Source organism: Anabrus simplex, chromosome 8 (genome assembly GCF_040414725.1).
Source record: "Anabrus simplex isolate iqAnaSimp1 chromosome 8, ASM4041472v1, whole genome shotgun sequence".
NCBI classification, from domain to species: domain Eukaryota; kingdom Metazoa; phylum Arthropoda; class Insecta; order Orthoptera; family Tettigoniidae; genus Anabrus; species Anabrus simplex.
In genome coordinates, this window is record NC_090272.1 from 67,241,938 (window position 1) to 67,256,067 (window position 14,130).

Here is a 14,130-nt window from a genome sequence, read left to right on the forward strand (position 1 = left end):
GTGGAAGGCAGGATACTCATAATTTTCATTTATAGATAGACACGTCTTTGTTCTTCGTAAAAGTAATATTTTTACATGTTCCGGATTTTGACTGTTTTTAATATAGCAACCCCGAAGGCTACAGGAAAAGGTAACTCCTTTGCGTCAGTCATTTCCTGGGATAGGAATTTTCAGTTATTGTGCCCAAGAAGGAAATTAGCGTACATCGCAAATTGTACATCCGTCAGTTCGGTCGCCTACCCTTGTGCTTTTGACAGTCAGATTTGCTTCAATACTCTGAAACCGGAGGCGTCATTCACATTTCAGTGATATGCGGGAGTACCATTCAACATTAGCTAAAAAAGCATATTTTCCTTTGCCGTCAGAAGATGCATGAGAAGTAATGAGTGACAGCCCACTTTTACGAAATGAAAGGCCAGACTGTTAAAAAAACGGAACAGTAGCATCTTTTTTACTGCGTATGCTCACCTAAGTGCAATAAAAAAACACTATTTCTAGTAAAATAATACATTTAATCTAAAACGCCCTACTGCTTGTCGACTTAAAATTTCTAAGTTCGCCCTTATTGCTATGCAGAATGACGCCATGGAATCACGTGGTCATTTCCAGCATGCTGTTCGATTGTTACAACAAAAAAAAAAAAAAGAGAAAAGCTCTCGTCATCACCAATAAAATGTTGGTGAATTGACGAACTAAACTGAAAATAATTTTGAATCAATAATAAAACACATTTCGATGAGACACATATTTAAAATTATTATTGCCTTTGTTTTAAAAACATATTGTAATCTGATACTATATTGCTCATAAATACAATGCGGATGGATATGTTAACATTAGTATATAACACGCGCACGACCTACTTTCACTGCCTCTTCCTCACACCGAGTAGGGTTTGTTCACGTGAGGTTGTGTCTCCTCTAAGATAGGTTACACAACCCACTTCCATTTCGTGAAATAACTCTTTAAAAAACCAAAAAAATTACAAAATATTTAAAAAACCCAAAAAAATCGAAAAATTTGTGAAAAAACTGGAAACAAGTTGACTGAAGTGTGTTTGTGTTCGTGATCATACAACGTGGGCATCTTGGAAGAAACTCGAAGCCATCGCAGAAGGGAAAGGAAGGCATTTTGCCTGCATTACCACCGTTTCTGAGTTTGTGTGCATTGCTGGTTGAAGTCCAAACCTCAAAATGAATCCAGGTGGTCCGAATTATCCTATGGCCTCGCTGTATGTTGGCGACTTACACCAAGATGTCACCGAGGCCATGCTGTTTGAAAAATTTTCAACGGCTGGGCCCGTGCTTTCCATCCGTGTATGTAGGGATATGATAACGCGTCGTTCCCTTGGATATGCGTATGTCAACTTCCAACAACCAGCCGACGGTAAGTGTTGAATGAAATAGTTGGAACAACATTGATTTTTTTTTATAGCTGTATTGGAGAGGTTATGTTAATTGTCAGGAAATCACTTTATTGTAGTGCGTTGTATTGCAGTAATAGTTATATTAAAATGGATAATCATTACACTGCTTCATTAACGTCCAAAATTCTTGTATGCCATTAATTCTTGTATGCCATGTGGTCTTTATAGGGTTAGCATGCCTTGTATCTATAAGTTTCCACTCTTTTTATGTGGATGATCTTTGTCAGCTGTTCAGTTTTGAGTTATAAGTTCCCTTTGAATCTAGATTGTTCAGGGTTGTAGGGTATGCCCGTTTTTTCCTGAGGTTTTTTTTATTTTTTATTATTTGACCTTAATGTAAAAAAAAAAAAAGCTCAAGTAACAACGTCTAGTAATCCTAAGCTTCATAGATTTGCCTACAAGTTGTGAAGTTACTGACATCCAAATATCTGAAGGTCATGACATTCAGCACATTACTACAATGCTGTAGATTTTCCTGTCACAGTTGATTAAAATCTTTGTAAATTAAAACTTTTCTATCCTTTTAAGCTGTTATGTTCCACATGAGGGCTTCTAGCAGTTTACTTTAGACTTGATAATACAAGTATGTTGACCATTGTTTTAACACCTGTTGACAATTATTTGTGGGATACTGATACACAACTTGAGCTGTTCACAGTGATCAGATTTAACTGCTACACGTAAAATATATGGAATGGGCTTAGTATTCTACTTCTGAAATTGATTTGCTCTTTTAATGGCAGTGTCCACTTTAATGCCACCCATATGGATGACTCTGTGAACTGAATGTAGTTTTGAGTTATTCAGCATGGAGATGAGACTGTATTTGATAAATATTGTGATCTTGGTTTTGAGAGCGAGGCCTCGATCCTGGTAAAGCTGATAGGTGTAAAGTGGATGCTTTCATTACTGGGGAGGGGTGGAGGTTGAATTGCTCGGAGTGTAGAAAGTAGGGGCCTGTGTCTTAATCAAAAAATTGATTTCATGTTGCTCATTCATTTTGTGCCCCAACTCATTCATTGATATATTTTTTGGTCCAGGGATCATGCTGTTTGAACTGCCCGTGCTAGTCATTTGGACAAAATGAGAAATCACAGATATAGCACTCACATTCGGTGGTGCTGGCCTTCAACCTTAAGAAAGATAAAAATAATAATGCTATGTGCTTTACGTCCCACTAACTGCGTTTACGGTCTTCAGAGACGCCGAGGTGCCGGAATTTAGTCCCGCAGTTCTTTTACGTGCCAGTAAATCTAACGACGCGAGGCTGTCATATTTGAGCACCTTCAAATACCACCGGACTGAGCCAGGATCAAACCTGCTAAGTTGGGGTTAAAAGGCCAGCGCTTTAACCGTCTGAGCCACTCAGCCCAGCTCAAGAAAGAAACGAAAGACGGCACGAGCAGCGGAATGCAACGTAAGGGAGTCTGTCTACAGCCCATATGTATACATATTTCTCTAGATATTTTTCTAGTAACGACAGTATTTCTTAATTTACCGCAGATTTTACACTTGGAGTAAAAGCAATTATCTTCCATTTGGGACAAATATTAGTGACATTTCATGGATCCCCGATTCGTTCGTATAACCCCGATCCGTCATGGCCCCCATTGAGTAGAAGTCTTCCCAAATGCATTCATCCATCGGTTTCGACAGTGGGTCATGTGGAAAAGAGTTAACCTTGAAGCCACATTCTATTGTAAGTTGATTGCCCAAGATTGCTGCCTCAGGGCTGGTTGATAAATTATTTGTATTTATAAATGACACTTTTTATCCCAGTGAGGAAAGCAGTGGCAAACTACCATGCTCTTAATCTTGCTTAGTATGTCTCATATTGGCACTGCCATTGTTTTTCAGTTTCCTTATAACTGCAATACCTTTGGAAATGCTACTTGAGGATTCAACCAGCCTCCACGGTCTGATAACCTAACACATTTGAACTGATTGAGGTCGTTCGTTCTGGCACCATGGGAAATTTGAGTAGTAAGACTTTTTCAGAATGCCTGGAATACCCTGGACAGATATGATAACAAACGATGAAGTCCTAAGGAGAGCTAGGACAAACCAAGAACTAATAACTATAAAAGTTCGCAAAACTGCTTATCTAGGCCACATATTAAGAGGAAACAAATATGGCCTCATAAAACTCATTCTCCAAGGTAAAATAGAGGGCAAACGGCGAGTTGGCAGACCAGAGATAACATGGTTACACAACATCAAGCAGTGGACCGGTATTGAGACAACTGAGAGACTCTTCCGACTAGCAGAAGACAGAAAAACTTTCTCCAGAGTAATCGCAGACCTCTGGGCAACCGGATATGGCACTTGAAGACTTTTTCCTTTGTAAAATGAACCCAGTTTCACGAAAGGGGATGAATGAAATGCTTGTCATTGATAAAATAATGCCGTTTAAAAACATTTGATGTGAAATAACTCCTGTCTCTTCCCTAATACCTTCATTCTTCGTGACATCTGCCTTGGCTTAGTTATGGAGGTTGATGCCATGTGCAGTAAAGCTTCTTTAATTTTGAATTGGCCGAAACCTTCTTGGGTAGATTATCCAGTATTGGTATCTCTCAAACACTTGGGTGTCATTGATCTCGGCTTTGGAATTTATACTGTATGTTTTATGACTATAACATATTTGGTATCATGTTTTGCACAGTCTCTAGAAAAAAACCCATTGTACTTGACATTTGATTACAAAGATGAATCCTAAATCCAAAATTATAGAATAATGTTGAGAGAATCAAACAACTGGCGGCGCAAAACCGCTGCCCAGGTCTTCGATTGCCAGCACTACTCCAAAGAGACAATTTATACCAATTTACTCATTCAGGACATATTTCAGGTTCCCTATGGGAATCTACATGTATATCATCTGATGGGCGGGCAGGCAGGCATCAATTTTTGGAAACGAGACGGTCTCTCATAGTGCATTGGCACTGCCGGTGGCTCTAAGTAGCCCACGCAGTGGCCTCCACTGTATGCACTAGCCATGCGTCTTGGTGGGTGTGCTATTTACCAACTGATGAGCCCAATTTAACACACTGGGGCGAAATGCTGGCAACCAGAAATGAGTTGGCTGGAAACTACATTGGTATTAAGGTTAGGTTCGGTAGTGTAGCGACTTTAATGCTTTTAAGCTTATAAAAACATTACGTTTTACTGCAGAAGTGATATACAGGGTTTTTTCTTTTAGCTCTTTCCCTGTGTAAGGGGAACACGTATGGAAGGCAAAGGCGCGACTGGGTGAATCATTTGCCGAGAGATATATTGTTTCATGACCTGCTAAGATGATCTAATGCAGTACGGTAGCGATAACCATTGCTTCACAGCAGTAGTGTAGTTCGTCTCTGGTATTGGTAGCATGTTCAGTGTGTTCGCTTTAAAATAGTGTAGTTTCTGTAGGAATACTGTGTGTTTGAGTGATGTATACAGTAGAACAGCATGTATTCGTTGTGTTGTGCTATGCGTAGCATCTTCCCTCCCTATAGGAGTACGATGCGTAAATTAGTAAAGAAGTTCTGCACCACCGGGTCCATTCTTAACAAGAAATCGCGCAGGAGACTAACGGTTTTAACATAGGAAAAGCTTGACGAAATAGGAACTCTCTTGGAAAGAAGTACAACGAAATCCCTCTCGCGTCTTGCCGTACAAGCTAATGTTCTAATCTTCTGTGCACAAAGCACAAAGCAGCAAAACCGTACAAACGCACCCCTGCCCAGTTTTTAAGAGGACCTGAGAGTTTCGCTAGGGTATTGTAACTGGTTGCTTCAGTCAGTTCACGATGGGTGTGTTGACCCAGAACTTTTATTTTATAGTAATGAAGCATGGCTACACTTCAGTGCCTATGTAAATAGTCAAAACAGTAGCTACTGGTGTGCAGAAAATCCCCACCAGCTGCATGTCCGTCCACTTCATGATGTAAAGATGGGGGTTTGGTGCGCAATAATTGCTCGCAGAATTATAGGGCCTATATTTTTTCGTGAAACAATAAATGCTGATCAATATATAGACCTCATTCTCAGACCATTCTTTCAAGAGCTGACGGGAGAAGAAAGGAGTATACTCCCCACGGCTTTACTTCAAAATTGACGTTTGACAGATTTTGACTGTCTGGTGGTTATGCGCTGAAACAGACATCCAACCAATCCCAAGCTGCCATTCATATTGACTTACATTGGCAGAGTGCTATCTCGAAGCCTAGCTGCTGTTTCTAAATTTACATTCACCATGTGGTTAACGTATCTCGCTCAGCGTGTATGGTATTAGGTACGGTTCGCGATATTTTGAATTTTTCTTCAGTAATTTGTCTTTCATGTTGGTCTTCTTTATCTTTCTAGTATAGTACAGTGTAGTGTAATTTACAGTTTAGCATAGTATAACTTAGTACAATACTGGTTTAATAGGTCAGTGTATAAGAATGTAGAAGTGTAGTTTTTTTAACGTCTGTGTATTGGTAAGTATACTTCGTGCGTTTTTAGCATGTCCCAGTGTAATTCGGAAAAGACAAGTGGCAAGAAAGTGTGACTTCGATCAGTGGAGTGTTCCCTTTTTAGGCCACAACCTCGTTCCTGTGCCAGCCATTAGCAGTGAGCGATGTGTTATTTCCTCATTCTTTTTTATTAATATATTTTCTTTTTACTGTCTTATGTTGCTAGAAAGTGTTGTTAATTTGTTTTCAATCCAGATTCATTAGCTTTTCTGTGTACGGTATGTTATTAAATTTTATGAGGGCTGTTTACTGTGGTCGTATTGCATCATCTGTTCTCACTGCGGTGGCGCGCTGGCAACAGAGATAAGGCGATGCTCATTTGTTTTGAGAAACGTCAGTTGAAGTAAAGCCGTGCGGAGTATAGTGGTTACTTCATGCAAGATAATGTGACGGCACACACTGCTATGGAGGTAATACGGAAGTTTTCGAAGAGCCATGTGGTCAATTGTCCCCCTATATCTCCTGATTTAAATCCCTGTGGGGGATGCTGAAGGGAAAGGGAAAGGTGTATGTGAATAACTCTTACTCAAGATAACATTTCACAAGTTATTTTGAACATCACACGGGCTGAGATTTGCTGAGAGTCTGAAACCTATTTACGAGGTGTCAGGTGTGTTTGACAGCTGAGGGACAACATTTTGAACATCAAATTTAATGCCAGGTAGGTTTTAGACTTATAGTTTCACTATAAATGGATTTCTATAAGTGTGAATAGTGGTGAGGAAAAGCACGCGTTATACCTTACAGGCTAGCGTCATTGTCATTACGCCAGCCGTGCCGTGCTCTGAGTGGTGCTGCAAAATGAGCTTTAAAAAAAGACCTGAATAAGTGGCATAGTATTTAGCATTATTCTGGTTCATAATTGTTCGTAGGAGAGTTGAGCATATTAGGCCCCCCCCCAATCCTTTTATTTTGTAGTTCATACTTTATAGCAACGTTTGTAATAAAAATTTTGGGTATGATGCGCAAAGGTATCACCGAGATATCACTATAAAATTTGTCACAAATGGAACATAACAATTGCTTTTACACATATCAAGTGAAAAATTCCTGGCACATTAAGAAATACCGTCGTTATTTGAGAAATATGAAAACATACTTAAGGCTTGTAGACAGGACTGGTTTATGTCGTATTCCGCTGCTGATGCCGTCTTTTGTTCTTTGCTTGAGGTCCAGGGCTAGCACCGAGGAATGCGAGTGCTATGTCTGTGGATTCTCATTATCTTTGTCCATTATGAGTAGAGCGGCTAGTTCAAAAAGCAAAATGGAGGTGAACAGTATTCATTTTTCGATGAGGCAAATGAACAGGTTATTGTTAAATTACAAGACCTTAAGCTATTGCCGAAGTAGCATGATCCCTGGACCAATAAATAACTTAATGAATCAGTTAGGGCACAAGTCCACAACTCGTCGTGATCAAAGAACTTCAGCGAACAAAGACATTACACACGAAATTGTTCAACGTGTGAGACAAAAGACATACGTGTGTCACTGTGAGCGTAACACCAAATGTACTTGTAAAGTGGTAAAGTACGCATACATAATATACTCCAAAAATGAAATATTTCTTAATGTGCCAGGAATTTTTCACTTGATATGTGTAAAAGCAATTGTTATGTTCCATTTGTGACAAATTTTATAGTGATATCTCGGTGATACCTTTGCGCATCGTACCCAAAATTTTAATTTTCCTCGTACAGGGTGATTACAAGGCATGGTGTATCACGCATTTTATGGAAATGCAGTGTTGGACACATTTAATTATGTACGCCTTTGTATGCAATGATATGTGTGAATTGTTCGGAGTACGATAGTTATGAACGAGTAATGTACACCCCTCTTGGCTTGCACAATCTGATAACGTCATGGGCTAACTTAGCGCTCATAACAGCAGTTTCCCATGCACGAAGAGCCGTCAGCTTGTGACGTTAACGTGTGTGGGTTAGAATTTGGTAAGGAGAAACATATGGCTCATGCAAGGAGTTATCACAACTCGTCAGCACTGACAACCCTGTATTTGTGGTTATGAGTGATTGTTGTTTTAAGAGGAAGTAAAATCGCTAAACAAAGAATGAGTGCATGGTGTATTGTGTAAGTTCCTCGCAGGTACACTTTTCTCAAATAATTGAATTGTATGTTTGTTGTGGGTGTCTACAGGGTTTGTACCTACATGGGAAATGAATAATGTTTTTATAATAATTAAAGGTTTGTTCCGATACAATCGGAAACGGTTTGCAAACTGTCTGATTGCATGCGCAGTAAGGAAAGAGCGTTCCAACTAACTTCAAACTCAAACTTGGATTTGGTTGTTCCAACAGACAAGACTGTACTTGAACAAATTAGCTGACTGGCAAAGCAGTATGTGGTCCAGAACAAGAACTGTTTTCAGGGACATGCTCAGTATACTGGTGAGCTGTCCATTATTGTGGTCCTTAGCTGTGAACAGATGGTCGGTCAACAGCAGCTGGTGGGATTAGACATGGTGTTAAATTCAAATAAGTGATAAATGACTGTATTGAAGGGGATTCTGATGTCTTTATGGACTCAGAATCCATTGAAGATCTGTAGATACATTCCAATATCCCAAAAGCAAAAAATGAACATTATTTTGGCAAGTTATTTATTTAAAAGTTATATGTAGTGAAATCAATAATTTAGCAACCAGAATTTTCTCTCTCTTTAGAAGAAATGATGCCCGGCTAAGGTAATGAAATGTTCAAGGAACATTTTCGCGTCACTAGGGAGATAATTGAGAATATTGCAGAAAGGTATGAAGTAAGGGACCAGTATTATCCGCACACTTTATCTTGGTGCATTTGTGTAATGGGTTGAGGAGTAAGGAGGGAGCTGTCCCGGTATCGATAGTGCTGCCTGGTGCTGCCAACTGAATAAAAATGAAATCTGAATTGAATCGAGAATATGATCGATCGATATGAAATTTCTAAACCGTTATCATCTTAAGCCAACAACTGTCACATACACATTATATAACATAATAAAACAATTCTCGATGCGAATCTTATTCCTAGCATGAATTCTATACTTTGGCTTTGTTGTGTAAACAACAACAGTACTAGTACGTAAAGTGTACGCCAAACACGCACAACGATGCTTAAGAGATTCATAGTTTGTGTTTCAAAGGTTGCCAGTACGAATCTCGAAGATCGCTGAGGTCGACCGATTCAGCACGGGTGTAAATACACCAAGATAAAGTGTGCGGATAATACAATCATCAGTCTGGCCAATATGGAAAACTTTCTGCACAGTCAGGTTTGTCTACAGCTGCAATGGTAATAATAATAATGATCACTAGCATTAGTTTTGTTTTTCCAATATAGGTACAAATTTTCCAATGGTTCATTGAGCATCAGACTTCAAGCTTCCAGGATGTTGCAGATAGTTTTATTGAGCAAGTTGGCCATGCGGTTAAGGGTACGCAGCTGTGAGCTTGCATTTGGGAGATAGAGGGTTCGAACTCTGTCAGCAGCCCTGAAGATGGTTTTCTGTTGTATCCAGTTTTATTTCACTTCTGGCATATGCTGGGGCTGTTTAAGACCATGGCCGCTTCCTTCCTATTCGTAGCCCTTTCCTATCTCGTTACCATAAGACCTATCTATGTTGGTGCAATGCACAGCAACTTGTTAAAAAAAAAAAAGTATATAGATTTGACATTTCTGAGTTCTCTGCATAGAATTATCAAACGGCTGAGTCTTTTTTAGCAACTTATCTCCACAAGTGATTACGGGCCTGCAGAGGATGAAAAAGTAAATACCGAGCAACATTTTACAGTAAATGGATTTCCAGGAGACTCAGGTGCCATAGATGGTTGTTACATTGAAATTGATAAACCTGCGAATGATTCAGACTCAGACCTAAATGCAGAGTCTCTTTTTAGCTCGCTCTGCAGCCCCATTTGACACTCAGTCGCTAGCCGTATAATGCGTGCTTTTCCTCCCTACTACATCGTGGCAATTCACACTTATAGAAAGCCATTTCTAGTGAAACTATTAGTCTAAAACCTTCCTGGCATTACATTTGATGTCCAAAATATTGTCCCTTGACTGTCCCACACCTGACACCTCGTAAACATTGAGGGTTAGAAAAGGTGAAATTGTAAATTTTAACTTTTCAAACAGGTTTGCAGACACTCTGTGAATCTCTGCCCGTGTGATGTTCGAAATAACTTGTGTATTGTTCTAATAGTTCTCTTGTGTGAGGGTTGTTCACATACACTTTTCCCTTCAGCATACCCCACAGGTAATAATCACAGGGCAGTGTTCTCCCCAGAAATGTTCGTCAGCTGGGTGTCAGGAATGAGAAGTCGGCGGGGAATAATACTTAAAAAAGAGTGAATATGAAAAAATGGATGTTGCTTGAATTGAGTTCAGTTTGAATTTAATGTCAGAATTGAACGATTATTGTCTTGTCACAAACAAGACATAATGGAGTATGAACGACTAGTGTTTTACTGCTCGTTCACAATCTTGTAACACCGGGGCTTACCATTCGGTTGCTGTGGAGTGCCATACGGATTAGTGACATCGGGCAGAATCAAGTGCTCGCATGCAATTTCATGCTAATACACACACCGGTCGTGCACGACACTTTGCGATTATCAAGCTAAACATTGAAACTTTGATGACATTGATGCAATTATGCTGACAAGAACGAAGATTTATAATATAAAACAATTTTACAGTATTTACATTTTAATATGGAACACCTAATGACTCAAATATGTATTAATATTTTGTAACAAACACATAGGTTATGTTAGCAGGGCGGTCTGTAAAATCAGCAGGGTGGTGCGCCCATTAAAAAGGTTCTAGGGAGAACACTGCAAGGATTTAAATCAGGAGATCTTGGGGGATAATTAATCACATGATCTTCGAAAACCTCCCGTATTACCTCCATAGACAAAGTAGCAGTGTGTACTGTTGCATTATCTTGCACGAAGTAACCATTACTCCTTCTTTTGTCAGCTGTTGAAAGAATGGTCTGGGAAAGAGGTCTATATATCGATCAGCAATTATTGTTTCACCAAGAAATATAGGCCCTATAATTCTGCGAGCACTTTTTGTGCACCAAACTCCTATCTTTACATCATGAAGTGGACGGACATGCATTTGGTGGGGATTTTCTGCACGCCAGTAATTATTGTTTTGACTACCTACATAGCCACTTAAGTGAGGCCATTTCTCATCACTGTAAAAATAAAAGTTCTGGTTTAACATACCCATCGTGAACTGATTGAAGTAACCACTTACAATACCAAACCCTCATAGGTTATGAATTTCATTATGGTCTGTATCGACAATTGGTCACTATCAAAGTGTAGAGAAGGGTCCACCTATTCAATACCATTAAGTTGTATAGTGTCTTATATAATTGGGACTATTTTGACCCCATATACACTGGGTCATCTTCAGCCACGACTAATTGGATATGAGCATAGTGTCATCAGTTCTTCAATAGAGAGCATGGCATACTATGATTTGTCTACATCACTGCTGCTGCGAGTTCAGTTTCATGCATAGTTGTAACCTCTTTGGGCAACATTTCTTCAGAGTGGCAAAGCTCTAGAGGCTACTCTGCAATGTTGTAACACTAGGCAACACTGTGCCACGCGTGAAGTGACTGTCCTTTGTTTAATATTTAGGTTTCCACTAGTAGCGCTGAGGTAGTGATTGTTTTAAGAGGAAGTACAGCTAGGCAACCATCCTCTATATGACACTAATCAGAGAAAAAATGGAAGGGGTCCGACACTTTGAAAATGAAAAATGAAGATATCGGCTAAGGAAAGATAAAGGGCGACGAAGGGCGTGAAAATGAAAGACCCCTTAGCCCTCGGAAACCTAATAGCGTCAGGGTCGGAAAAGAACAAGAGTTGGCCGAGGTTGGTTGGATAGGATAGACGAAAGTGAGGAGCCTGGCACAAGTGGAAACAGTGCCAGGACTCAGCTAAGGCCCTGTGGTCGCCAACCCACTCTCCAAAGTTCAGAGCCCCTGGGGCCCCTTTTAGTCACCTCTTACAACAGGCAGGGTGTTGTTCTACCGCCCCACCCACAGCGTTGAGGTAAATGGGTGAGTAGAATAGCAACGCTGCCAACTGTTACTTCTGTTGGTTTGATATGGCTATACTTGTTTCCCTCACCGTGCGGACAGTATGCTCCACGGCAATAGAAAAGTGCCTCTCAAAGGGAGTTTTGCCTCGAAGGGGCCCCTGTTCGCATGACAGAGATTGGCTTGGATGTGCAAAAATACGTTAAAGTTAATAAATGGCCTTTATTTCTTGCCATAAGCATCGGGATTAAATGAGGAATTGAGAAACTGTAAGGTTACCGTCCGACGCCATGACGCTTTCAAACTTTGCGGGCCTCTAGTTCTTTTTCTTTTGCTATGGTTGGTAACGTTGGCCAGTGCTGGTGATCCTTGGCAGAAGCAGTGGGTAATGGCGCCTGGACCACTACTTTAGGTTATAAACGTAGGCCTAAATATACTTCCAGGGGTGGGGAGTGGGTTGTTCCTGGCAAGCGTATTGAACATACCTCTCTTCCACAATCATTTTTAGGTGAGAACAGCAGCATTTAAAGTAACATTTTATGTAATAATCCTTGCAGAGTAGCCTCTGGAGTTTTATCCTTCAGAATAAATGTAATTTCTTGCCTGCCAGTTACACATCATTGCTCACTTTGTAAGAAACAGGCCATCATGTTTTGTGCATTGCTCCTGTTTTTAGCATCTGATAGCCTTACATACCTATTCTCATGTGAGTTATTAACTGTTTTTGTATGTGTTTAAATTTCATTGTTGTGCGTAGTTAGTGAATCTGTAGTACATTGAACCGAAAATAAGGCATCTTCTTCTTTAGGGTTTAGTAAACTGCTGTGGAATTTGTTGGTAAACAAAAATGATTGATACAATTTTGAGAATGTTGAGTGTGATCAGAGCCTGATTTAGAAGGTGTTACAGGTGAAATGTCTGGAAATGAAAGTGGTGAAGTCAACCATAAAGCAGCCTATGACAACATGGTCCAAGGTTATGTCTTCTGAACAGCTCATGGCTGCAATTTTCTTCTGCCAGGAAAGCAGTCTAGGCCAGTTACTACTACTTGTTGTTTTAGTACTTGAATGTGGTCCATGATTGCATGAGAGACACATGAGTGTCGGCAAATTCATTGCTAGCAGTGAAATTTATTTAAATGATATACTAGTTCTCCCCGGCTGTGTAATTTGCTGATCCTCATTGCTAATCTGAGAATAATATAGGTGGTTGTCAAAAAGGAATGCGTTCATATATTAAGATATAGTTACGTACCTGCATTGAGTATAAGTATCCTTTTCAGTAAAAGTCTTGTTACCGGGCGATTTGGCCTTGCGGTCAGGGGCACGCGGCTGTGAGTTTGCTTCCGGGAGATAGTGGGTTCGAATCCCACTGTCGGCAGCCCTGAAGATGATTTTCCGTGTTTTCCCATTTGCACACCAGGCAAATGTTTGGGCTGTACCTTAAGGCCACGGCCGCTTCCTTCCAACTCCTAGGCCTTTCCTAACCCGTTGTTGCCATAAGACCTATCTGTGTTCGTGCGACGTAAAGCAACTAGCAAAAAAAGTCTTGTTTACTGCAGGCTGATTTATAATCATGTCTATAATTTTTTGGGCTCTGCTTGTCATTCTGTATTAGATGTATGATTAGCAGTGGCATGTAGTGAACACATTTGTTACCCCAACGGCAAAAATGGTTTTTAAATATAAGCAGTCGTAGCCACACTACACTCTCTAAAGTCAACATTACAATTTTATACGGCTGCATTTTTCACAGAAAGGTCTTTCAAGAATATTTTCAACCACAAACTCGCTCATGTTTCCAAATTGATATTCACGGCAGTTGATATATTGATTCCCATAGGGAACTTAGCACACTGGGGCGAAACGCTGGCAGCCAGGAATTAGTTAGCTGGGAAATTTATAATATCCAATAACAGACCAATTACATTGGTATTATTCACGGGAGTGACGACACCATCATAACTTAATCCATAGCTGATTTTAACCCTGACAGTAACACGTCTATAAATATCGCTTTAGTTACACCACACGTCTCGAAGACGTGCCACTCAAAGCGTATTATTTAAAGTTGCATTAAAGTTACCAGACGGAATGAACAAGGAATATAGGTGGTGGAGGGGATAACTTTCCCCTCCTTAAGG

At 40.0% G+C, this 14,130-nt stretch overlaps 1 protein-coding gene across 1 annotated transcript in view; it reads left to right on the forward strand.

The window, feature by feature from the left end:
- The first annotated feature begins 855 nt into the window (after positions 1 to 855).
- pAbp (poly(A) binding protein) overlaps positions 856 to 14,130 on the forward strand; it is a 46,260-nt gene continuing 32,985 nt past the window's right edge. The window contains exon 1 of the mRNA XM_067152265.2: positions 856 to 1,386. Within this exon, the coding sequence (XP_067008366.1) occupies positions 1,194 to 1,386 (193 nt within the window). The 5' untranslated portion in view covers positions 856 to 1,193. The remainder of the gene's footprint in view (positions 1,387 to 14,130) is intronic.